The sequence below is a fragment of the Magallana gigas genome, chromosome 9 (genome assembly GCF_963853765.1).
Source record: "Magallana gigas chromosome 9, xbMagGiga1.1, whole genome shotgun sequence".
NCBI classification, from domain to species: domain Eukaryota; kingdom Metazoa; phylum Mollusca; class Bivalvia; order Ostreida; family Ostreidae; genus Magallana; species Magallana gigas.
Window position 1 is genome coordinate 44,236,837 of NC_088861.1, and position 27,703 is coordinate 44,264,539.

Consider the following 27,703-nt stretch of genomic DNA (forward strand, 5'->3'; position numbering starts at 1 on the left):
TCAATTATTTTTTTTCGAATCTGCGATGATGCGTGTATATATGTAAACGTATCTATATTTTGGTCATTGATATGGATTTATGCATCAACACTACGTACTATGCCTAAACTGAGTATATGTTTTGTGTTTGTTTTCACATAAAAAAGACAGGTTTATAAAAAAAAGCCCACTGAACTGTATTCACATATTTTTGAAGTTTGACTGGAGAATAGTCATGTAGGGTGAATTTACGATATTGTATTTGGTATACACTTTCAGATTCTACAAGTTCAGTACAATTGATATATTTCTTGACTACGTTAATTTCAGCAGTAAATGTTTGTTTTTATGCAAATATTTGTTTTTGTATTGATTTGTTTTGTTTTGTTTTTTTTTTTAATGTATATTAGATTAAATTACGTACATGCAATTGATATATGAATGGAAATAGTATTTTTTTAATTTAATTTCTCAATGAAGTAATTTTGACTGAGGTACATATAATAAAGGCTCTTTTCTAAACTGTGATGTATTTGAATTATTGTGGAGCTTTTTTTCCTCTGTGCTTGCATACCCACTTTACCTAGCTATTTATGCTTTCTTTTTTTATGATATGATTCTTTGGAATGAAAAATGAAAATGTTTTTACCTTCTATCTCAATAGACTTGGCAACGAGATGGTATTTATATAATAGTGTTGTGTTGTGCATGTACAAATGTACTATGCCTAAATAGTAGTCAGGGTTTGATACACGAGCCGGAGGCGAGTACACTATGTATCAAACCCTGACTACTATTTAGGCATGGTACATGCACAACACAGCACTATTATTATTATTATGCCGAGTGTTATATATACTGACGTGCTTTGCTATAAGTAGCTGTGACGTTTGAGTGTTGTCTTGTCCCAAAAAATAATCACTGGAAAAGCTACCGTTTGTTCTTTTAAATTAATCAATTGATTTCATATTGATTGATTATTTAATCAACAAGTTGTTGTACAATTAAAAATCAACAAAGGTTTATGTTCTTTTCAAGAAACGAATGACGTTTCACCATACCGAGAAAACTCGAAATGTTTAGCAGACGAAATCTCATTGAATGTTGTTCTTGTACATTCTTTATTAAGCGTCATTTAAAAAAGCGTTTTTGTGATTCTCATGTAGAATTTCTTTCGAAATTGTTTATTCCATTTGTTCAAAAGTTTATTAAAACTTTAACTTATAAAAATTATCGTCAATAATGAGGTCTTTTTGGAAAGATTCATAATTTTAATTGCTTGATGTCAATCGTATGTTTCTACGTTTTATATATAATATGTTTTACGGTGCGACCGTTGGGGCAGGCGCAGCGGGTGATCAATAAATGAATTATGATAAATCAATAAAAATAAAAGTAGTGTCGTAAAGTAAATGAATTTGAATGCAAAATAAAATAAATATACTTATTTTTCCAGTAAATTTTCATTATTCATAAGATTTTTTATTTATTTACATACCAATCTGATTAAAACCAGATCTTTGTAACTCTCCGAAATTCTGATAGTTGCTGAACAAAGTGTAGCGACATATCAGAATTTGTTGGAGCGGATCAAAGATCTGATTTTAATCAGATTGTTTATATACTGGTCGCACGCCAGTATAGAATTTATCTCAGATAAAATGTTGTTGAATAAAAAAGATATTAACATATAATGTACATTGCAGTTTATTTCCTCTTTTCTTGCAGCAGACATTTTTCTTAAACTTACAAATAAAAATTAACTTATCACAGATTACCCCCTCCCCCGTTTAAAAAAAATCAAATTTACGTATAAAAAAATTTTGTTGGTCACATAAGGAGCATGTAATACCGTAAATAGTAGTGAAAATAAAGACACTTTTGAGCAGCTAAAGAGCTAAAGGCATACCACGCACTCCCCATTCTTCACCCCGATTAGAATTTCCCTGATTTTGAGAATTTTATTTTTCTTTTTGCTTGTGAAGATTTTTTGAATGATGTTGCCACACCCAATTTAAAACACGTTCCTGGAAATTACTGTAAATATAGTGAATAAAATAAATGTGAGCATTCATCCAAATGAGAGCAAGTTACAGCTGTTTCCTATCTCTGAAGAAATGTCCCGATTCGTTAGCTCTGCAATATTTTGAGAAGATTTTGGTATTTATATTTCAGCAGATTTACAATAACTACTTAGAGTAGTTTCCCCTTGTTGTGACGTCAAAGTTCACGTCAGTCAAGTGTAGTCTGTCTCTTTGAAAACACACTAGAAAAAACTACGCGAAAAATACTTTTGTTTACTTAAAAAGCATGATGTTCTGGATATTACACAATTTATCTGTTTCTCAAAAGTTTTACATTGATTCTCGCGAGATGGTAACCAGTCTAGTGAGATCGGCCGACATTGAGGAATTGCATTGTGGGTCGAAATTTACTGACGCCGAAAAATTCTGTCGGATCAATGTGTAAGAAATCCATTGTGACGTCACTCGAAAGGACGATAACTCCGTTAGTCTTAAAAGTAATGGAAATTGGCGTTGTGTTTTTTTACAATTATGCATGTATATAGTCTTTTATCTTGTTCTCGTGAGAGTGTGAAATGGGAAACCATAATTACAGGGAACTACTGGGACGATTTAAACAAGGCATTACTGGTCCGATTTACTGACGCCAAAAAAATCCGTTGAATGAATGTGCAAATAGTCCAAATTTTCTATTCACACACGCCTTGCCGGTAGAGCTCGCTTCGCGCCGGCGCGCTCGCTATAAATACTGTCTGATACATCCTCGGCTGCTGTAGCGTACCGGTAACGCATTGGGCTTCAAGACGTAATGCTTTTAGTGGCAAGAGTTCGAAACCCACTGTCAGCGCTTGCAAAGTTTTCGTTGTAAACATGTTCCGTGCTCTATTTCGGAGTAGTATGCTTACGCTATATAAACCCATTGTATACTATGCGAAAATAGATGAATATTGAATATATAGCAACAAACTGACAGGAGGCATAATAATATACAATTTTGGACTTCATTGTAGGTCAATATGTGGTTATATGGACCCATGTCGAGTAATGTCGACCAAGGTCTGAGGTCGATATCACTTGACATAGGTCCATATAACCAAATATTGACCGTGAAATGAAGTCCATAATAGTTATATTATATAATCACTCACAATACAGTTAGGCCTAACGTTATGGCTGTCAAGACGTTCGTTTATAAATACAAAAAGGTTAATGAATTGTACATTACGACGTTAGAATAATCTTCAATCCTTTAAAATACTTAGCGCAATAGTAACGATTCAAGCTTTCCTAGTTTTAATTATCACTTTTAACATATGACATTACTTACAAAAGCGTCATCAGTCCTACAAAATAAAAAAAGCGAAAGGCCGATCTCACTGAACAGCTTACTATGACGTCATCTGCCTCTTGATGACACACAAAGTAAGGAGATAGTAGGCTTTCTATAACATATTTTAAACAACAAGAATTAGATTTTGCTGCAGGAGCCTATAGAAAAACGGATAATGGCTGAAGAGCATTTTGCACATTATCATTTTTGATATTTTGTATTAAACAATTTTCGTCGGTAAATTGTCTTTACAATAGAACCTAGTTCTGTTGATCCTGCAAAGTCGTGCAATATCAGATTCCGCTGATGGGCTTTTGCGTCGATATTGTAAAGGAACGAATTTCACGTGCTGTGAATTCAGCCGATCGAAATGACGAAAATTATTGCCTTATATAATATTAGATCCTACTGTAATGATACGAATTTAACTTAGATGAAATAAAAGAGAAATAAGTTGTTAGTTTTCTTAATGTTTACCGATTATATTGCAATCACGTCTTTTTCATTTTAACATCAAGGGACACATCCTACATAAGTTTCTCTGTGTAGAGAACGTAAAACATTAAAACATTTTTTATAACATTAAATTATGCTTTGACTTGCAAGACAAATGCTGTTGATAGTAATCACTACTGAATTCAAAATCCACTGATATTCCCAAAAATTGACTGACATTGTTTGACATCCACTGTATATTCACTGTACCCTACTGTATTTCCACTGTACACCCACTGTATAGAACTAGTGTACCACACTGTATCCCACTGTACAGAGCCACTGAAGGCCACTGTACTCCACTGTACCTACCCACTGACCAGCACTGTACCTCGATCACTGTACACCACTGTACGTGGCACTGACCAGCACTATTCCCCACTGTACACCACTGTATAGGGTACTGACAAACACTGTACACCACTGTAACCCACTGTACCTATGTTTTTATAAGTTATTAATATGTTTGAACAATGAATTGAATATTTACTTTATTTGAGACCAAAATCTGGATTAATTTTGTTTTGATTCTTTCCTATTGCTTACAAGAGAGAAAATGGGCTTCTATATCTTTAAGTTCATATAAAATTAAATGCGCGGTCAGGGAAAGAGCAGGGATATCATCGATTTCTCGGGGAGCTTAGACATATTTTGGATAGTTGTACAATGTAAGTTTTAAAAAATTGAATTATCCTCTGACCGCCCCCCCCCCCCCCCCCCCTCCGATCCATGCATGTACATGTATTAAAAACTCAGAATCCAATTATCATACGAAATATAGCAACTCATCCAATTAAAAGGAGGAAGTATTTATATATATTTCAATATCAATGTTTTAGTAACTAAATATTTAGTTGGTTTTTTTTTTTACAATGAATTTAATTTTATCAATATTGTCAAATAAATATTAGTTTACATGTTACATTAAAGTTTTAAAATTCAGAGAATCTAAAACTATGTATTACAATTTATAGATAAAAAAAAAAATTCCACTATATTGCTCAGCATACTGATTTTTTTCAAAAGAGAGAAGATAACCAACTGGTCTGGACTTTAAAATGTCTTTGAAGTTTTACTTCACATGAAGATCATTGAGGCAGTGTCTGTGTATAGTATACACACTTTCAGTAGATCAAAAGGTGTGAGTGTAGCAATATTCAACCTTGTAAATTGTCAGTCTGACACCTTGTTCAAGATATTATGTAATTCCCTTATAGGGGTATTTGTGGTCTTTAGAGTATTAAATCCAGTTGAAATTTTTAAAAATATAACATGTATGAATAAACGAAATTATCTTGATATTCATCATTTTAGACGCGTTTTTTATTATTTAAATCAAGTCAGATATTAAACATGTTAAATATTTATAAATCCTCACCCCCCCCCCCCCTTCCCCCAGCAGTCGCTGATATCAAAATAAGTATAGTGTTAAATTAAAATGAAATGTGGTGATAACGAACAGTGTTCAAATAATATTTCACTCTGTTACGGTACTTTAAATTATATACTTTTGAATTTTAACAGTGTTCTTTAGTTATCACCACATGTCATACATCTACATGTACCTTCTTTTGCACGGTTAAGAATGTTGCCATGATATAGTTACATAGTTTTAATAAGAAAAAAATCTCTCTCTCTCTCTCTCTCTCTCTCTCTCTCTCTCTCTCTCTCTCTCTCTCTCTCTCTCTCTCTCTCTCTCTCTCTCTCTCTCTCTCTCTCTCTCTCTCTCTCTCTCTCTCTCTCTCTCTCTCTCTCTCTCTCTCTGTTATGTTGTTACTATCAACCCAAATGTTTATGGACCAAGGTCAGGAACTTCAAGGCATAAACACCCCCAGTATTTTTGCTGCATCACAATTTAATTTGAACATCTCTTCAATTATAAGCGACACCTCAATAATTGGCAAACATATTTATTTTCTCTTTCCGTAATAGGCGAATTGTGTACAGGTCGGATACATGAGAAAAATATTTCAATATTCAGTAATTGAAAAATAATACGCAATTTATATTTGAATGTTTGTGACCTAATAAATTCCGCGAAGATAAATGAGCGTGAAGCCCAAATCATGCGTATAAATTTTCCTTATTAAAACAAACTTATGAGCTATTAAAACTGCATTTACTGGTTATACTATAGCATTGAATGATTCATTTTTGACGTCGTCGTGTCAATAACTGCCGTCAGGTGAGCAGACAAATTGAATAACGCGCGTTAGCGCGTTATGATAATTTGTCTGCTCACCTGACGGCAGTTATTGACACGACGACGTCAAAAATGAATCATTTAATGCTTATATTTACATTCCCTTACTGAAGAAATCAATTGTTTACTTAAATAAATCGATATAAAGTGCAGATCACGGAGGGAGTGAATAAGTAACAGCAGGAACAGCTGTTTTGTAAAACCGGTTTAAACTGGTTTTCACATAGACTGTTGAGATGAGATCGACGAGCATGAAAATATAATCCATGATAAATAACTCTTGAAATGGTGCTTTAAACAATAAAGTCAATTTTTTGTTGAATAATTATAAAACATGAAGTTTTTACAACATTCATGAAATACATTTTTTAACAAATAACATAGAAATCACTGTTTGAGAACTACTTATGTAAATTACTCGTAAATTCATACGCAGTGAATAGGTGTTGCATTTAGAGGCATTTAAACGTCACGGAATTTAATGGAAAAACACAGTAGAATGTAAATATAGACAATTGGAACTTGTTGCACGAAAACGTCACTCCATTGAGAACGAACTCCATTAGTTGTCATCGTATAATGGCTGCCTTTACATTCAATATTTTAACTGATCATATGGTTTTCTAAAAAAAGTATATTTGTTAAAATTAACGTCTTAAACAATGTCAAGTGCTAAACACAATGTACCGAGTAATTTTTTTTTTGGGGGGGGGGGGGGTCAGAATTACATGTAGTTGACTAAATTTTGCTTTACACACTTAGAAAAAAATCCGGACGATACGTAACATTTCCGTATAAAATCGCTTCCTGTTGTCTTTAGAACAATAAGATATTCAAACAAAGACCAATTCTGACTAATCATTTATATCTTGTGTAATATTTGCTTCCTGTGTATAGTGATTAGCAGCGTTCACGACCGCATGCGGGTAGACTTCCGGCCCCGGAGGCTTTCACACCTCTAGAAATTAAGCCCCGCCCTCACCTGAGATTTACCAACCGGTAAAAAAATGATTTTTCCTTTTTTTTTTTTACTTCATTCACTGAAACCAATATATTGGTATATTGTATCATAGCAAACAAGATAATTTCTATCTTCTATACTCTCTCTCTCTCTCTCTCTCTCTCTCTCTCTCTCTCTCTCTCTCTCTCTCTCTCTCTCTCTCTCCATGCTAACGTACAAATATTTTAGTATTTGAATAAAGTACCACCGGTAACATGTATAGTAATATTGACAGCGGCTAAATGTACATGTTGGCATAAAAAAAATTAATTCTAGTTACGGGATAATGTCCATGAATTCAAATGATTTGAAGCTCGTTATTGAATGATTGTCTAAAAAATTCATAATGAACAGTCTGGACGGGACTCCCAAAACGGAGTTAACTCCCAAAACGGAGTCTTTGGCTCCATCATGCATTGCGGTAAAATGGCGTTTCTAATGTAAACAACGTGTGAGTTATGCCCCTTAGTTCTAAATAAATCTCTAAAATTGGCCAAAAACACGACAAAAATTAATTCTAAATTTTCCAAAATATTTCTTAACGTTTATGGGTCATATTAATGTCATAAATTCATAACCATTTACTTGTATTACGTAAAATTAATTTTTAAAATGAAAAATTCACCCAAAACTTCTATCACGCACAACTATAACTGTTTTGAAATAAATTAAACGCTTGGATATGTTTATTTATCATTGTTTGTTAAAAGTATAGTCTCATTTTAATCATTTTCATGCTAAATTATTCAATTATCTTGAATAAATATGTATTAACATGGTTTCCTAACATCGCAAATGCCGCGAGCGATTATAATTGTTTTGATGATAATTATCAGTTCAATTTAAAGAGTTATTGTGTCTAGAGTGACAATTTGTTTCATTTTCTAGGCTTTTAAACAATCAATCCTATTTTTTAAATACAAATAAGACGTTTTTAATCATCGATAGAGCAGCCAGTATTTGTTTGTAATAGAAGCTTTTTTCGTTTACGCACTTATCAATTTGTATGTTTGGTGATTTTAAATTGTAACCCAATACGAAAAAGTAAAATTTAATGCAATTTACCTTTTATTAACGATAAAATTCCATGAAAAACACATAAATATCACTTTTTAAGCATCGTCCAAACGTCCAACTTCGAAGAGAAATAACTTTCTTAAGTGCAAATAAACCCCTATTTCGTGCAAATACGATCGATAGTAAATTATATCCTGGGTCTTTTAAAACATGTTAGAAGGCTGCCAACACATGCAGCTCTTTGCAAGACGATTTCTTGTTGACCCCATGTTTTCATCGAAAAAACGCCATATTTTGTACCAGTGCGCATGCGTAGACTCACAAAACGGAGTCCAAAATGCCTGCAGAAATTCACTTCCGTTGACTCCGTTTTGGGAGTCCGTCTAGACTGATGAATGAAAGTCAACGTTAAAAAGTATTCTTTTATATCGACGATGTATTGTCTCCTTCTTTGTGTATGTCTACAGATAAAAATCCTTTGGTCTGTCTGGGAACAACGAAAAACTCGGAACAAACAGAAAAGGGCGCAGACTATATACACGCGACCGGCTGACTGCGTCGAGGTGTGAAAACCGACCACCTGTGTATACGTGTTGTAGCCTAGGTATAAACAGATGTAAACGTCGGGGAAATAAAAAATCTGAATTTTCACTTTTGATTAAAAAAACCATTACGGTTGCCGGGTGGCATTTAGAATCTGTCTTAAAAGATTATTTTTATTTACTTACATGTACAATTAGGACTACTTGCATGTAATGCCTCAAAAGTGGGATTTATTATATGTATTTAATAGTTATTACACACCGAGGTCAAAATTAAACAAACATGCATTAATTTTATTAACATAATATTAATGCTTAACATACAATACAGTCAGAAAGTGATATACATGTAATCTCTCTCTCCCCCTCTCTCTCTGTTTAAAATTTGAAATGCATTCTGCAGTATATGTTATTTTGTAAAATTAAAACCCAACATTTGCAATGTATTTTTAAATATAATTTTAATCAAAAGAAATCAACATATGAGATAGAAACTCGCAGGCTTTCTTAAAAATGTACCTGTGAAGTCAAGCGCGCAGTCATGATACACGGACATGTGTACACGAACAAGCAGGAATATATATTGTGGATTCGGTGTTTAATTGGCTGTTTTTCAGTGGGTTAAAGACATTCAATAACAATAGACGTTAATAAATAAATTTAACGACCTGTTGCATTCATTTGTCAGGTTGTATCTATGCATAATGTTAATGCTACATGTATATACAGAATTAGAAATAAATATTGAAGAAAAAAATATCCTGAAGATTTAAAAATCCGATTTTTTCTCAAATTAATAGTACAGTGGCGTACATTGGGATACAGTGATGGTCAGTGCCCGGTACAGTGGCGTACAGTGGGGTACAGTGCTGGTCAGTGCCCTGTACAGTGGCGTACAGTGGGGTACAGTTGAAGTCAGTATAGGACTGTACAGTGGTGTACAGTGGGATACAGTGTTGTTCAGTAGAAATGTACAGAGGGGTACAGTGGAAGTCAGTGAAATGTACAGTGATGTACAGTCAATGTACAGTGGATGTCAGACTGGATAATATCAATGGATTTTGAATTCAGTAGTGAATGTGACTAACCGTTAAAGTCAATATCTAGTGAATAATTTGTTTATGTTTTTTTTGTTGCTTTATCATTATGATGTCATGATTGTTTCGATACATTTTTCTCGTACCTTATTTTCTTTTAAATGCGATCATATGATACTAATGTTTGTTAAAATGATCACATGCATGTAAGTAAAAATTGAATTACTGCGTTTTCTTTTATTCCCGTTTGGCCAAAATCATTCTATTTAAGAGGTCACAGCATCTTTTAAGGGGATATGATAAAGTACTGTTCCTTGTACTGAACCATCCTTTCATGCCGTTTACGGTATTAATGGTACTTTACGCGTGGGGGAAATTTAGACAAGTAAGGGGATAAGCTTAAAAAAGACTAAAATATCCCCGTACGTTGGTAAACAATCAAGACCTGCGTGTGGTTAATCACACACATGCGTCTTTAATACCCACACGCATTGTTTGACTCTAAAAACAAGTACTTTACTATCAGCCTAAATAACTAATTTAACAGTATGTAGATTTCAGTTTGTTGAAATCATTGCACATGACATGGCGGAGGGTTTTGATCTTTTTCAAGGTAATTGTTAGGTTTTCTGTTTATATGCTTGTGTAAAGAATATTCACATGGTTCGGTTTTGTACAGAGTAAATGCCAAAAAATTCAGAGATGTTTACAATAAACAACACAGAATTCTTAAATGACTTGAAAAAAATCTTTTAAAATCACTGATGGGTTTGTTGTTTACCCATTTTTTGGTACAATATATAATATAGGTATGAGAATTTTTTGTATATTTTTTTTTAGCAATCTAGCAACTTATTAGGATATTAAGGTGGAAAAACCTCTAATTGTTCGATAACAATTAATCTACTAGTCTGCTAATCAATATTGTTGCTCAGATAATATGGGTCCCATTCTGCTGATCAGTACTATATCAATTGTAATATTGTTAAATTAACAATTAACTAAATAAAAAGCTGATATTATTGTTTATCTTTATTGAAACACTTTTGAATTTCGTTAAATATCAATTTGGGTGAAATTATGTGAAGTTGGTACTTACGAAATTAGATTAAGTGCGGTATAAAGTTATAAATAGTTTTACAAGAATTAGTTTTCAAAAGGCGAACCGTACCGTTCACAAAATGAACTGTACCGTTCACAAAACGAACCATACCGTTCTAAAAGCGCACCGAACCGAACCGTGCAACTGGTGTAGAAGCACGTTTCAGGGACTGTATGGAAGTAAACATTTTATTCAAATTCATCGGCTTGTAAGAAGACTCAAAAAAGGGTTCCATCCTCTTGGATATAAATGCGTTACAAATGAAATCTTAATTTAAATGGACTTTTGGTTCCAATAAGATTTCACTCAATCTGTATAAAAAGGAGCCATGTACAATATCGCTCCTATATGCGTTTTGTAATTGACAAATAAATAATATACTTTCTAATATTTATGCACTTTGTGGCCCAGAAATAAATAGACACATAACGGATCTCACAACAGCTCAACCGTCGAATTCTCTAGTGTTTGTGGTGACTTTACGACCAAGAGGAAGGAAACAGTGATTATATAACGATAAGTACAATGTATATGTACTATCTTTATTATAAAGTCAATGACCAGAGTAAATCCCTGTTAAGACACGCAACGTAGTGTCAAAATGGAACTTACATTCAACTATCATATTGTGATATTTGTAATTATGTATCTGTCAGGTAATGCTTAATTTAGAAAGTTATTTTGTTTATGTCAGTTCATAGTTTTCGAATTAAATCGACCATCTCTCATTTAAGTCGTTTTTAAATAGGTAAACATGTGTTATTTTTATTTGCAGGTATCTATTGCAACCGTACAACACGTATTTCTACGACAACGGACTATGGATTAATGTATTTGGACGAATATGGAATTTCAACCAGTGGTTCAACTTACATCACTTTTCAGGTACAAGCTTGTAGCGACGCCCATATAGCCCTAAAATACCAGAAGAAAAAACAACCAATCGAAATTGTCATAGGTGGATGGAGAAATACACGATCTTGTATACGGCTCACCCCACAAGACAATTGCTCTGTTACAACCATGGGAGCGATGTTGGATTGCGCAGAAAATCGCCAATTTACTTTGTATTGGACAGGAAGCCAAATTTTTGTTAAACAAGGAAACAGAACGGCAGAGAAGTCAAACATATTTCTTAACCTTCCTTTAAACTTTAACATTTCTGATATAAAAGTAGGAATATCCACCGGCTATGGGTTTTCTGGAAAATGGATGCTTGAAGGTAAGTCGTTCGCAAGTTCGATTTCGATTCACATTAACGGCTCAGGTGAGCAATGGATTCCAATTTCCGTGGATTTTAATGATTAATCGAAATATAATGATTACTGAAATACAATTTATAATTACATACTTAGTCTATATTGATTGTAACATTTGACACGGATTTGCGTATCATTGTTCGTAAGTCCATGCAAATAAATGACCATGAATATCTATGAAATAACTGATAATTAAATTTCACGATAGAAAACGCTCACTTTAGGAATGATTAATGCATTAATTGAAGGTATTGAATATAATTCTTTAAGAATTAACAGGTGATTTTTTCCCTGAAAGGCTTTATAATAGATTTCAAGACACTCCGTTTATTATATTTCACGACAGCGTCCAAAGAATATTCAGAATTTTTAAAATTAAATATGAAAAAAATTAATGACATTTTTACGGGTTTTTTTTTATTTCGATTACTTACAAAAACCGTGCTTGCACCCCGATACTACCACGTTAACGACATTGATGAAATGTATTGAACAATACCTTAAAAGTTTGATTCGCAGTATGATCACAATAATACATTTGAAAATGTATAGATTTAACCTAGTGAGGCGAAAGAGGAATGAAATAATAACAAATACGAATAAGTACTTACACAACATGTTATAGAGTAAATGAGCTGCAAACACCCTTAAAGATCTAACTAACCTTATACCAACAAGTTACGTATTTCAAAGATGAACAGTTCTGGTTTCACTTACTCTTTACAATAAACAAACATATTAACTTACTGCGTATGTACGATATGAACAATTGCCATTTGTAGATATCAACTGTTTGCAAACAACATGTTTTTCTACATCAACTTCATATGGATACATGTACTTAAGGGATTATGGAATTTCAACCAGTGGTTCAACTTTCATCACTTTCATGGTGCAAGCATGTAGCGACGCCCATATAGCTTTAAGTTCCCCATCGAAAGAAAAACCAATCGAAATCGTCATAAGTGGATGGAATAACACACAGTCTTGCATACGGCTCAGGTCAAGAGGCGATTGCTCTGTCACAACTCTAGGGGCGGTTTTAGATTGTAGAGAATATCGCCCTTTTACGGTGTACTGGGGAGACGGAAACATCCGTGTAAAGAAAGGAAACAGCACGGCCAGGAAATCCAACATATTCCTCAGCCTTCCTTTGAATTATAATCTTGATGACCTTGACGTAGGGATATCTACTGGATTTGGGTCTTCTGGAAGATGGATTTTTGAAGGTATTTTAATTTTTTTTAACGATAAACGACGTTTATAGAACAATGTAATTTAAGTATTCTTAGTTTCAAATGATATCCATTGTCTTGAATTTCCTTCACATAGATAAATCTGCCAGTGTGACAAGTAAAACAACAAAAGAGCCTATGTCCATTGATCTATCCGTTGTAGTGGTCGTTACATTAGGTAAATAATATTCGTATTTCGTGTATTACTTCCTTAAGTTTTGCTATTGTTATCGCTAGATGCGGCTTTTTACATTAATTACGTTCAGGAATCCTTACTAACAAAATTGTTGTTCAATACTGAGTTGATATTTAAAATTACTTTTTCTGTGATAGATGACAAAACAAGCGTACCTTGCAGAAAAAGAAATAGAATTTGACACCCCCCCCCCCTAAAAATAATCAATATGATGATTACATTCCTACCACAAGCATATACGAAATGTATACATGTTGTTGATTTGTTGTTAATAAATTCAAAGGCTTGAAAGATATTAAATTTTACAGTAAGGCTGAGAAATATTTTTCACAAGATATAAAATGATGCACATTATTCAAATTAGTTAAAGAAAACTGCATGAAGTGTTTCAAATAATAAAGTTTTGCATCTTTCATTACATTTAACTCGATAGTTGGAGCGGTGGTCATTTTTGGAATAATTATTGGCGTATTCATGAGCTTGAAGAAGTGCAAGAAAACTGGTAGGTAGAATAAATCAATATTCTTACCGAATTGTTGTTCTTCCAGTAATTAACATTTTAAAGCAATGATGTATTTCATACTCTAAGCTACGTATTCCTGCTTACGAACGGAAAGCGATGACTAGAATCGACCATATATATATATATATATATATATATATATATATATATATATATATATATATATATATATACAAGGTAAAATAAGAAAACACGAAAAATATATAATGTATTTTGTCTATACATGATTCATATCCGATTGTGTCAGATGTAAGGACTATATCTGACGCAAGAACGTAGTCACATGATGTATGTAATAGAACATATAAAGCAATGTTTTTAAACAAAAACTTAGATTAAGTATTCTACATTAAGAACGCCGTTGTTTTAATAAATAATATTTTTGATTTATAATGGACAAATCTTCACGGTATACACAATTAAAATTCAATGTTTATTTAGATTTAAATTTTTTTTTACTTCTCTCTTACTGCTTATAGGGGTAGAAATGAATCCATATACCAGAAACAATTGAGCTGTTACCATTGTTATATAGCGGGTATTGTCTTAAATGACATGTCTATTATTGTCTCGAGTGTAGTAAATCAACGTCTAAAATGGTTTTGGAAAAACTAAAAAAAAAAAAAAAACACCAAACAACGTTAATGACCTTTACATTAAAGCGTTCAGACTTACGGGTTATAAAATTTGCCAAATTCAACACGTACGCAAACATTTTTGTTTTTCGTAAAATAATCTTATTTCTACTACACAAGTTTATTAATTGTTACAAACCATTCTTTTACTCTTTTCTCGATTTGTGTTTGCAATGTAATATAAAAAGCGCTTATGCTTTTAACCGTATGTAGATTGCAGCATTTTAATTTTTGGCTTAAATAGTCATTTTTCCTAACATTCGAAAAATATATACATGTAGGTTTTATACTTTTTTCCGAAACTGCTATAATGCATTAAATGCTTCTATTCTCTAGATATTGATATATTTATGTTAAGTATTTTTTGATAATGTATAGTAAACATTTTTCTGTTTTTTTTTTGTATCTTGAAATTCAGCAAAATCACCAAGTTCAGCAAGTTCTCAACCTGAAGGTTGTACCAAGGCAACCATTGAACCAGACAGGCAGCACAGATTGGGGATAGTGAACGACCACCTGTACGATTCAATAACAGACACCAGTGCTCATACATATATGGCTCTTCGCTAACAATAACGTAAATTGAAAATCATGACTAAAAAAACCCATAATAAAAGCGTTACAATTCATATATACCCATTAATTTCATAATCATAGTTTCGACTGTCCGCAATTACAGAAATGCAACTTTCAAAATCAGTATATAGGTTCTCAATTTCATTACAACACCTGTATAAGCAAACAACAGGGCAAGCATAGTTCGGTATTTATTTTTTGTTGGAAAAATTACACTTTTGCACTCTGTAAACGTCTAACTGTTATTTGCAAGGTTCCACAATTATTGTGCTACTGCATCATATCAGGTGATAATACAAAATAGAAAAAAACATGAACCATAAAAACAAATTCAGCTTTCTCATGATAGAAATCAAAGATATTGAATTTTTTGTGTATAAGGCAATTATGATTAATTTTGAAAAAATAAAACAATCTCATACCTAATTAATGTTTTTATATATTGAGGGAGGTATGAAAATTATATGATAAGGTGAGAGATTAAGTAGCATAAAATCATGTGATCTATTCAAAATATTATGCATTCTTTGTGTGTTAGAAAAAAAGAAGATCGAAAATAACTTAGTCTGTAATTTATTGAACTGAAAAGAAGTTTTCGAATTTTTATTCATTCAGTCTGATGTCTTTGTTTGCTTGTTATGTAGAATATGGAGTATCTATTAAACACTATTATACAGTCTCATCAGCTTTTGAGGAATGGTGCTCGTTTTTTCAAAAGGGATGATTAACACAAGTTTTAACACTATGTTCCGTCAAGATATGTAAGAAGTATGGTGGCATGTATCTGCCACCACTTGTCAGATAATTATGCTGACTTGTCAAATAATTATATCGACTTGTCAGATATTTATGTCAACTTGTCAGATCTTTATGTTGAGTTGTCAGAAAATTATCATATTGACTAGAAACTCAATATTGTGTTGTCAAAGCGTGTTAGTGCCACTAATTGTCATTAACTTGTCATCATAATGTCTAACAAGTCGACATAATCATCTGACAAGTCGACATAATTATCTGACAAGTCGACATAATGATCTTACAAGTTAACATAATTATTTGACAGAAAAAACAAAATGAAGAAAATTATCACTCATATGGTGGCATAGATCTGTCACCACTTGTCAGATAATTATGTCGACTTGTCAGATCTTGATGTCGACTTGTCAGATAATTATGTTAACTTGTCAGTTCTTTAAGTCGACTTGTCACTTATACACGTGTTTAAGAATTCAACACTTTAACCTTTCCACGCCCAATTTGTGCCATCCATTTGAAATATTTTCTGACAAGACGACGTAAGGATCTGACAAGTCGACATAATCATCTTTTAAGTCGATATAATTATTTATTATTTGACAAGTCGACATAATTATTTGACAAGACGACATTACATCTGACAAGTCAACATGATTATCTGACAAGTCGACTTACAATATGAATGAAAATTTTCTTTAAACTAGGGGCCATATTATGTTTTCTGTCAGATAATCATGTTAAATTGTCAGATCTTGATGTCGACTTGACAGATAATTATGTTAACTTGTCAGATCTTTATGTCGACTTGTCAGATGGTTATGTAAATTTTTCAGATATTTATGTCGACTTATATGATATTATGATAACAAGCAAATGACAGTAAGTTGCTATGGTGGCATAGATCTGCCACCACTTGTCAGATAATTATGTCGACTTGTCAGATCTTGATGTCGACTTGTCAGATAATTATGTTCACTTGTTAGTTCTTTAAGTCGACTTGTCACTTATTAACGTGTTTAAAAATTCAACACTTTAACCTTTCCACGTCCAATTTGTGTCATCCATTTGAAATAATATTTTCTGACAAGTCGACATAAGGATCTGACAAGTCGACATAATCATCTTTTAAGTCGATATAATTATTTGACAAGTCGACATAATTATCTGACAAGTAGACATAATTATTTGACAGGACGACAAAACATCTGACCAGACAACATCACTATCGGACAAGTCGACTTACACTATGAATGATAATTTTCTTTAAACTAGTGGCCATATTATTTTTTTCTGTCAGATGATTATGTTAACTTGTCAGATCTGTATGTCGACTTGTCAGATGATCATGTAAACTTGTCAGATATTTATGTCGACTTATATGATATTTTGATGACAAGTAAATGGCAGTTTGTGGCACTAACACGCTTTGATAACAAAATATTGAGTTTCTAGTCACTATGGTTATTTTCTGACAAGTCAACATAAAGATCTGACAAGTTGACATAAATATTTGACAAGTCGACATTATCATATGAGAAGTTAATATAATTATCTGACAAGTGGTGGCAGATCTATGCCACCATAAGTTGCACTAACACGCTTTGACAACAAAATATTGAGTTTCTAGTCACTATGTTTTTTTTTCTCTAAAAAGTCATTATAAAAATCTGACAAGTTGTCATAAATATCTGACAAGTCGACATTATCATATGAGAAGTTAACATAATTATTTGACAAGTGGCTGCAGATCTATGCCACCATACATTAATATTATAAGTCGACTTGTCAAATAATGAAGTTGACTTGTCAGATAATTATGTTGACTTGTCAAATAATGATGTCGACTTGTCAAATAATGATGTCGACTTGTCAGATGATTATGTCAACTTGTCCGAAAATATTATGTCAACTTGATGGCACAAATTTGGCGTGGAAACGTTTCAATGTTGAATTTTTTCAACATGTGAATAAGTGACAAGTCGACATAAAGATCTGACAAGTCAATATAATTATCTGACAAGTCGACATCAAGATCTGACAAGTGGTGACAGGTCTATGCCACCATAAAGAAGCACAGGTGCGTACAAGACGTTTAATATACTCTACTTAACGAAATAAAGAGAGCAACATTTCAAATGTAGTCTTTTATGGCTTAACACGATATTTATTGTCTAGAAAATCGTGTGCTTTCAGTTTGTACGTGTAAACCATACAAATAAATGAATTAATGTTTAACAAGGCGGCGTTTCTTAACATAAATATTGATATTTACAGTATATATTTGCAAATTATACAAATGAATTGCACTTAAAATATGTTTCGTTAAATAAACTTTTAACTATTTTTTAAAAATATTTATTAATATCAAATCTAGACCTTTCACAAAAGGGTACCCTTTTGTTGATAATTGGTGTACTATAAAATGATTTACTGTTTAGTTACGTCCCCGAAGCACAGTAACATTAAGCAGGTAATTAAGCCCGTTTTTATCAATTGTGAGGGTTTTTAAATTAATATCTATAATTAATAGCTATCTCTGCGCTTACACTTCTCATTTACCTAGACAATACTGTTTTGTGTCATTCGAAAATATATGTTCTATAAGAAAACATAACAAACAGCAATGCAAAATGCTAGTGTCCAACAAAGTCAATAAACCTGAGATTGTTTTGAATATGTTTTACTAGCAGACAAAAATAACACAAATTTTAAGTTTACTTTAGTATGCCGTTTGTTTACTTAATAACTAGCTATTATTCCCATTTCATAATTGCAATATTTTATCATTCATGATCAAATGGTAAAAAACCCCATAAAATCATCGTACATAAATGACGGAATGCATGTATTTTGGGGATCTGTTATCATTTAAACAATGAAATACTTTCTAAGGTGATTCATTCTGGATATGAAGATAGCGGTATTGCAGTAAAAATACATAACCCATGGAAGCGGGTAATGTAATTTTTTACATAACACACATGAATTATTAAAGAAATCATTTAATTTCTAACATTTTTCTTTGAACTTGTTCGTTAATTGATTATGAAAAGTAGGTACAATTCACTAAATAACTGTTGATATACATAAGTGCGTTAGTTAAAAGATACAGCCAAATTGTCTTCTGTGAGACTTTGTTTCTGATATCATCAATTTTAGTCCTGTCAGTTTCTTTTCAGTTTCAGACTCTGTATATTTCGACTAATCGATAAACGGGGCGTGTAGATTTTAGTCTTGCTGTTTCTATAGAGCTATGAATTAGCTTCAACTTTCCGTAAGAAATGGAGGAAATAATTCTTGGTAGATGTAAATATATGATGGTAGTCAAAACTTACCTAGTTTGATATCGATTAAATTTAAATTGTTTCCACAATTTAGCCAGTTTTTCTTAGTTGTATTTTTTTTTCTAATCAGATATGCAACAATGCTGTTACAGTAGTCCTGTAAAACATATGTCAATTCATAGTGTCTATTTTAAGGTTACAATCCAGAAAGTTTTCTATTCTACTGAGATAGGCACCGGTGATGGTTCAGTAGTCCTGTAAGATTTAAGTCAATTGATAAAGTCTACTTATCGATTACTGAAAAGGGACTTAATGGTATAGTTATGACATTTATGCACCTTTCAGTTAAATGCATGGGGCATTATTCAGACGATCTTTTTATTATTTTAGATAAAAACGATTCCGGGTATTAATAAGTTACTGTGTCCAATTATGAATCGTTTTTATACGTGGTAATCGATTCACTCATTGAGCTATCGTGCCATGATATCATTTAAGAATTATAAATACATCCTGCTTCTGCCTTTACAAAAAATAAAAAAAGTGTAACACTATCCTAAAGTTCATTTGTAGGTTTGAAACACTAATTTGAAAGGTAACTTATTCATGTGCAATGATATTACTGGTAGAATCCTGTATTCTATTGCATAAAATAAATATTGTAATTCTATACCGCAAACTCTCGGTACTTTCTTCGTTGAAAATACAACGTAATTTTCATTTACAACAACAAAGCAAAGAATTTTAGCATTACTTTTTAGGTAGTTTAAGTCATGTGCTTTTGATATTTGCCAATTTATTTTTCATAATATTTGGGGATGTGTTGTACAATTGCCTTTTTTGCACAAACTGACAGAGGAAAGGCCGATCGAGCCAAAATAAATGCATATATGCTTACCTTATAACAATTGCTGATGAAACAAAATCGCTATGCCTGTTTTGTCCTGACTATTTCCCAGCTGAAAGCCCTCTACATATTGGTTATCCGTATCAAATAGGTCTTATTTCGATGTTGTTTTCACTGCATTCCCGTGATTTGTCTTTCGACATAGATCTTATCTTAAACATGCCAGTGACGTCTTCAATTAAAATCATACGTAATACAATAAAATTAAATATAAATTCAATTAGTAGAATTTCAAATGACTAATTACGCCTATAGTTTTTAAGATTTGGCAAAGGGGTATAGTTATAGAAGACATATATTTTAAGTAATATATGTTATCATGCTGCTTATTGTGACGTCATAGTGATGGGATGACATTTTACTCGACCAAACACTAAGAGTTGCCTTATCATTCTTACCTGCGTTATGTTTGCATATTATGGTATCATCGAATTAACTTCAGATTATACGTCCAAACCCAATTTACGACCGAAATATACCTATATATGTAAGCAATTCTTTTATAAAACACGATTTTAAAGGTTTGCATTATAGAGCCCATCTACAGTCAATGATACGATACAGTTTAAGATTTACATTCCATACTTATCACTTTTCTATCGAATGGTTAAAACATTTTAGTTCTATATGCTTATGACATACTAGTATGCATAAATGGATAAATATTACATTAACATACTTACGACGCGTAAGATGACTCAGCCTTAAATACATAAAAGTTTGTATTAAAAATCTGCGCATATATATCTTCTTACGGAAGATAACATTTTGTTTGTAGGCTTCCCTGTTTGTTTAGCTGTTTAGCTGTCCAGATTTAAATTGCAATTACACCAATTGAATTCAAAATTTACAAATCAATGGATTGGACATTATTCCTGTTAAAGTTACTGAGTAGTTGCACCAAGTGATAATTATTTCTTATATTAAATCTTTCGTCAATAGTTGGCAGTGTATACTTTGTTTACAGCCACGTCACTATTCTTCAGGACATTATGAAGTTAATAATTGTTATCTTGTTTGGATTTCTCTGGGATAATATTAATTGCTTTGGTACGTATAACGATAATGCATTTATTCCAAAAAACATTTTGTTCTACTAAAAGAAGAAAAGCAGTTGTCAAAATGATTTAGAATACAAATGAGAAAATAAGTCGAAAAGGCGTTGTCATTGTATTAGAAATTCAACTTATTATATCTCTTTTTTTACTAAGTATAAACAAAGATTTTATTTTGGAACTACACAAGTTGGTTTTGATTTAAAACACTTTGTTATTGCCACATCTAATTTTTTATAAGGTTTTATTTAATAAGTGGGTCGTACATGTGTGTATAGTTAATTTAACTAACACATGAACATTCCAGATACGTTAAAAATAAATCCTTTATGTTTATATCTATGTTCGATTATTTCTTAACTAAATTATTATCAGTCATAAACATTAAATGTTCCGTAAAAAATATGATCAATGATATAAGCCATTTGATTTCGTTTGATGCTTTGATCATAGGTTCGTGTAATAAGACATTTGTTAGCTGGAGGTTTATTAGTCTATATACAACTTATTTTTAGGACGCATTACGTAGTATGAAGAAATTGCCATATATAATAAATTTCCATTATGGATGAAACCACCGTAATACATTCTTAGTAGAACTTAATAAACCGTTTTAGAACGTATAAGTTCGTTTTAACTCTGTATAAAGCCGTAGTTATTCGTATGTATCAATTTGAATCCATTCTGTAGTTTACCGTACGAACGATCATTAAATTGTCCGGTGCCATTTAAAACCCGATGAATTTGCATTGCTTAGGTTGCAGAATTAATTTTTGAGAATCGGTTTCTACAAATCTCTTAGTAAATATGATTGTTTTAACCTAATACCTTACGCAAGTTTGTTTATCGTAAAATACATTACATTTAATTTAGTACTCTCTGTACAAATACAAAGCACTGCAAATTTCAGATTTAAATACATGTAGGAGGGTTGTTGGAAAAGTTCGCGGACAAAGTGATTTACGGCAAACTTACTGTGTACTTTGCAGGATGGCGTATGTTTTACTAAATGACTGTCAATTAAAAATAAGTATACAAAGAATCTGATGAATTTGAATTTAAAAAAATACAACAATTATTACTTTGTATGAAATAAATCTATGGAGCACCATTTCATATTTCCACGACGTCATATTTTAATGTGCATTTAAAACATACAAATCTGTATATATTTCTGAGAAAATACGTCAAGTTTAAATCTGAAAAGTTTCTCTGGTATCATGTAAATAGTCCGCTCACAATCGAAATTGTCCGCGAACTTTTCCATTAACCTTTGTCCATGTTAAATATTACAATTTCTACGAGGACTGGATGGTCATTTTAAATCTATATTAACCTCTTTTAGACAAAATTCAGTATAAAGATATTGGGTGCTTAAGTTCTAATACAAAACTATTTTGGAACTTTCCATTACTAAATGAGAGTGTGAGGTCCAAAATATCATACTTCAACTCTCATGCAGATCTGATGGTTAATTTATTGACAATTAAGCCTCTTTAATATATTGTATTATGTCTAGGTTATATAGAAGACTAACGATTTATGATTTACTCACAGATAACATATGTAGAGGAAATTCGACAACTCTTTCACTGAGTTCAACATACATCAATCTCTTTGCAACGTTAGCAAATGACGGTAATTTTGACACGACGGCATCCTACTGTTCGCATACTGACATCAACAAAGACATTGCCTGGTTTCAAGTGGATTTTGGAAAATTGTATAGCATAGCAAACGTGAAAATATATTATAGAAAAGAGGGTGAGTTGTATATTCAATGAATAATAAACTTAGCTATAACACTGTAAACAAACGTAGACACAGTTTTTAATAATGAAGGAACACAATTTTACGTAATTCAATTATATATTTTTCCCTTTAAGTAGTTACTTTTTTCGGTATTTTTGTGCTCATTGTTAAACTGGTTAGCTCACCTGAGCTGAAAGTTTAAGTGAGCTTTTCTGATCACATTTTCTCTGTCGTCCGTCTGTCTTGCCGTCTATCTGTAAACGTTTCACATTTTCAACATCTTCTCAAGAACCACTGAGCCAATTTCTACCAAACTTGACACAAAGCACCCTTAGGCAAAGGGGATTTAAAGTTGTGAAAATTAATGACCATGTCCTTTTGCAAGAGGAAATAATTAGAAATTATTGAATATTTTCGTGAAATTTTCAAAAATCTCTTTATCAAGAATCATTTGGCCAGGAAATCTGAAACTTGTGTGGAAGCAACCTCATGTAGTGTAAATTCAAATTTGTAAAAAGTCATGACCCCCGAGGTAGGGTGGGACCACAATGGGGGGTCGAATTTTTACATAGGAATATATAGAGTAAATTTTTAAAAATCTTCTTATAAGAAACCAATCAGGAAGGAAAGCTGAAACGTACGTGGTTACATTCTCAGGTAGTGTAGATTTAAAGTTGTGAAAATCATGACTCCTGAAGGTAGTTATAGGCCACAATAGGAATATATAGAGTAAATTTTATCAAAATCTTTCTTCTCAGAAACCAATCAACCAGAAAAGATGAAACGTACAAGGAAGCATCCTTAGGTAGTGAAGATTCACAGTTGTGAAAATCATGACTCCTTAGGGTAGGGTGGGGGCCACCATTTAGGGTTGAAATTATACAAAGTGATATATAGAGTAAATGTTTAAAAATCATATTCTCAGAAACCAATCGGCCACAAAAGATACAACTTGTGTAGGTTCATTCTAAAGTAAAGTAAATTCAAGTGTGTTCAAATCATGATCCCCAGGAGCAGGATGGGGTCACAACTGGGGGGAGGTGGGCAAATTTTTAATTGGATAAATATGTGTATTTTATATGGATAAAAGTCAGAAAAAATCTTCTACTAAAACCATTTACTTAGAAAATATGTAACTATAGTGAATGCAACTTCAGATGGTGTAGATTCAAATTTGTTGAAAACAAAATCTTGAGGAATAGGTTGGGGCCACATTAGGGATCCAATTGTACAAAGCAAAACCTTTCCATTGTTCCAAAAAACCTAAATGTTATTATATATGGTTTTACGTCTATGCAATCAATCGACATATCGCTGATTCTTTAAAATTGTTTAGCCTTTGGCCCCTGGACGATTCTTGGGCCTCGCAAAGGGTTCAGAGTTTGATCTAGGTTTATATCCCGTATATAAACAATTATTTGGGATCGTTTCTAGAACTGCAATGTCAACATGTGATATGACTATAAAATCATCCTGTTAGAAATGAGACCTGATTATAAACATAAGAATATCCAGGGCGTCGGCGAGGAAAATTTATTTTTATTTATGCAGGATCTATATGTTTATACCACATTGTCCAGATATTTTGTAATATGACTCTATTTAACTGATTTTATCATGTCTATTGTTGCTTAGGCGAGCGATGGGGCCCATGGGCCTCTTGTTAGAGTTTATTGTCTAATAAAATTATTAGATTAAAGTAATGGATGTATGCCTTATTTAATAAAGATGATGACGGTATGCATTATTCAATCAGGTGATGACGGTATGCAGCCAATAAGATTTAGACAGTTCTACCTGGATGTCTCAAACTCATCAGCCACACAATCAAGTACAATACAAAGAGTACGATGTTATACTGACAAAACAACCGCCCCAGACGTACCTCGAAACATCCTAGACATACCGTGTAAACATACAGCAAGATATGTCATTGTAGAGACTACTTACGACGCCCCAGACGATGGGTTATATACAGGAGCCATGTTGGAAATATGTGAAATAGAGGTTTATGGTATTTCGGATTTATTTATTTTTAGTTTTCAGTATTTGACATGAGTTAATTTTTTCAGTATTTTATTTTAAAATAATATAGAATATTAATTGTTAACGTTCGTTTTTATTGTAAAAGTGGAAATGTTTAAATCAGACGACCAGATTCCTTCTTGTTTACATCTTTTATTTTGATAAATATTTTTGACTTTAGTGCATGCCGAATATCTTATTAAATCATATAATAGATAAACAATTAATAATTCTTAAAATAATCAAGTTCACGGAGACAAAAGTAAAATTGTAGAATCATACACTTAGAAGTGGATCAACCCTGATACATATGTTAAAGACCTGGTGAGACAACAGCAAGAAACCTTTAGGAATGAGTTAAATCTATATCGCAAATGTATAGCGATTTTATTACACAATAGTTTAAAATAGGAAATTCATTTTAAAGGGTACCTGCAGTGCCGGTCAATTTTTGATATAATGGAGATCTATGTGTAAAAACATCATCCTGAAAATTTTACAGCGATCGCATAAGTAGTTTTCGAGATATTTGGGGAAAACCCGATTTCACACCTGAACGAGTTTTGAATCAAGCCGATTTGGCGCGAGATGAACTGTGACGTCACGGGGTCAACGCGACTGTATGAGAAACAGGAATATCGTATGAAAACTGTTCGTTTTCTTGCATTGTTTTATCGATATATGAACATTTTTTTCTGTTGTTTTATTTGTTTATCAACCCTTGATGACTAAATATACTGTTGTTTGGGTTTAAACCCGTTTTTTATCGAACAAAAATGCCGAATTCGGAAAATTGTTTACTTCATGAATTTAGTCAAATGTGTAACACATTTTGCATATAAATGCACGGCATATGTAGCAAAATGGCAATTAATCAAACTTTTGTTTTAAGAAACATATTTTGTTAATATTGTCATTCTTTCGAATGATGTTTCGGTGACATTATTAACTGATTAATAATATTGATAATACATATTTCGTAAAAGGTAACGCGGGGTCTATTCCTCGTATAAGGCATAAAATTACAAATGATTTCGCCCGATTATTCAATAATAATGATATAGGACTAATAACAATCAAAATAGTATGCATTCTTTAACAAACAAACACGGGATTATAAACAGATCAAGGCGAAAGTCCAAGATAGCTGCATGATTAAGTCTGTCTCGTATTCTTTTAAAAATACGATAATGGAATTTCATTTTACATTTATTTACATCCTTTGTCAAAATGTTCAAGTTTATTCAGATTTCATAATTATTCGCTGTCAGTATAACAATTTAAGTAATGTGGAGTTAAAGCGTTAATTAAATTGCTGACCATAGCGCTCGAAAGAAAGTTGCACTTGATTACTTTAAATAAGAAATTTAGACCAACGTAAATGTAATTACTTCCGAAATAATTACTTGATCACATAAAAAAAAAAGGTTTAAATTGCTGGTTGTAAATTTGGTCATTATTTCAGTGATTAGATAAGTAACAATAAAGGCAATTACTTCGAACATTAGTTTTACTATTTGATACTCTTTAATCACTGATTGACGGACTATATAGAGGTATTAGCTTACGAATGCTTGATTCACACAGTCGAATTCATTTTTCTTTTTTATTGTTAAACAATCGAGTAGCTAATTATACACAATTCATTTTACCAGTCCAGAGGTGTGAAAACCTCTCTTTGTTCACCAGACTCGTGTACCATGTGTATACATACCCCATATACACGTGTGTCTGGAGCAGTGGCTTCGTTAGTTTACCTGTTTACCTGTGTCATTGTCTCGGATCACTCGTGTGTGAAAGGATATTATGTAATCAAAGAATGAATAATGAACATAAATCTGCCCATGCAAGCGTTTTAAGATATCGTATTCATCGGTAAAAGGGCGACGAGAATAGCAAATTTTAAAATCCTTTAAAAATAAATCTGACTGTAATAAAATAATTACGGATACAAATTTCTAAATCTACAATACTTAAAATAACTAGATACGTCAAAACATCAGACCTATATTAATCATTTTGGCTGAAAAATCGAATTTAATTTGTATAGCTTTGTAAAGAAATTTCCTCCCTGTTGACCTCGTGACGTCACTTCCGCTGAAGCCTCGTTATCGCCTAATTCTGTTTTCTCTTGATTAGATTTCCCAAAGCAGGTAAAAATAGCCACTTTGAAGCGGCGTAACTCCGTTATTTTTGCATCGATTTCGACGCGGTTTTTTGCATTAAATTTTGGTAATTAAACTCTTTGACATATGTTTCACATCGGCTTGGCTGCAGGTACCCTTTAAAGATGTTAACGTAATTACGATTTTGATGTTTGACCGTTTGACCGTTAAGTGTCAACATCGATATTGTCAGCTGGGGTGAATTTACAGTCATTTTGTTAGAATTTTTGTACGTAGAAACTGTTTACAAAAATATTTTTATGGATATTGCAAGGTAATATCACCAAACCTACAGAGTGATTTTTATGAAAAACTCAGTATTTAGCCCAATGAATAAAAAAAAAGCTCTTTAAAAAGTTGCATATGCATATGAACTTCGTTAATCACGTAATCAAATCCTGTAAATTACAAACAGCTTCTCAGAAAATTTGATCACGTACCAACCAAGTTCATATACTCTAAATATGCTAATGTTTCATGTCAGGATCTAGTAAATGACACGTGCCTACAGGATTTTGAAACCCAATATATAAGTTCTGTTAATGAAGCTTCATAACCATGGATTTGTTTGATAGGGTGTGCCAAAGGTTATATATTTGGAAAACA

The 27,703-nt window shown here is 32.3% G+C and overlaps 2 protein-coding genes across 7 annotated transcripts in view; both read left to right on the plus strand.

Moving 5' to 3' along the window:
* The first annotated feature begins 11,217 nt into the window (after positions 1–11,217).
* Positions 11,218–15,579, plus strand: LOC117691704 (uncharacterized). Its single transcript, XM_034478313.2, has 6 exons — positions 11,218–11,385; positions 11,505–11,951; positions 12,771–13,217; positions 13,321–13,401; positions 13,853–13,921; positions 14,996–15,579. Exons 1-6 carry the CDS (start codon positions 11,331–11,333, stop codon positions 15,145–15,147), a joined length of 1,251 nt encoding a protein of 416 aa, XP_034334204.2. The 5' UTR covers positions 11,218–11,330; the 3' UTR covers positions 15,148–15,579.
* Positions 15,580–20,871: 5,292 nt separating this feature from the next.
* LOC105329135 (adhesion G protein-coupled receptor B1) overlaps positions 20,872–27,703 on the plus strand; it is a 35,433-nt gene continuing 28,601 nt past the window's right edge. For 5 of the 6 annotated variants that reach the window (XM_066071048.1, XM_066071047.1, XM_066071049.1 and 2 more), the window contains exons 1-3: positions 20,873–21,150; positions 22,713–22,919; positions 24,664–24,921. In XM_066071048.1, coding sequence (XP_065927120.1) covers positions 21,093–21,150; positions 22,713–22,919; positions 24,664–24,921 — 523 coding nt within the window. In that variant the 5' untranslated portion in view covers positions 20,873–21,092. Of the gene's footprint in view, positions 21,151–22,712; positions 22,920–24,663; positions 24,922–27,703 lie in introns of all 6 variants that reach the window. The other variant, XM_066071052.1, reaches the window with a different exon arrangement.

Bases quoted from the DNA above. Each gene is read 5' to 3' on its own strand.
- LOC117691704 (XM_034478313.2), top strand. From the start codon at position 11,331: ATGGAACTTACATTCAACTATCATATTGTGATATTTGTAATTATGTAT. The intron at 11,386-11,504 runs GTAATGCTTAAT...TTTTATTTGCAG, and splicing joins TGTAATTATGTATCTGTCAG to GTATCTATTGCAACCGTACA. The intron at 13,218-13,320 runs GTATTTTAATTT...TCCTTCACATAG, and splicing joins TGGAAGATGGATTTTTGAAG to ATAAATCTGCCAGTGTGACA.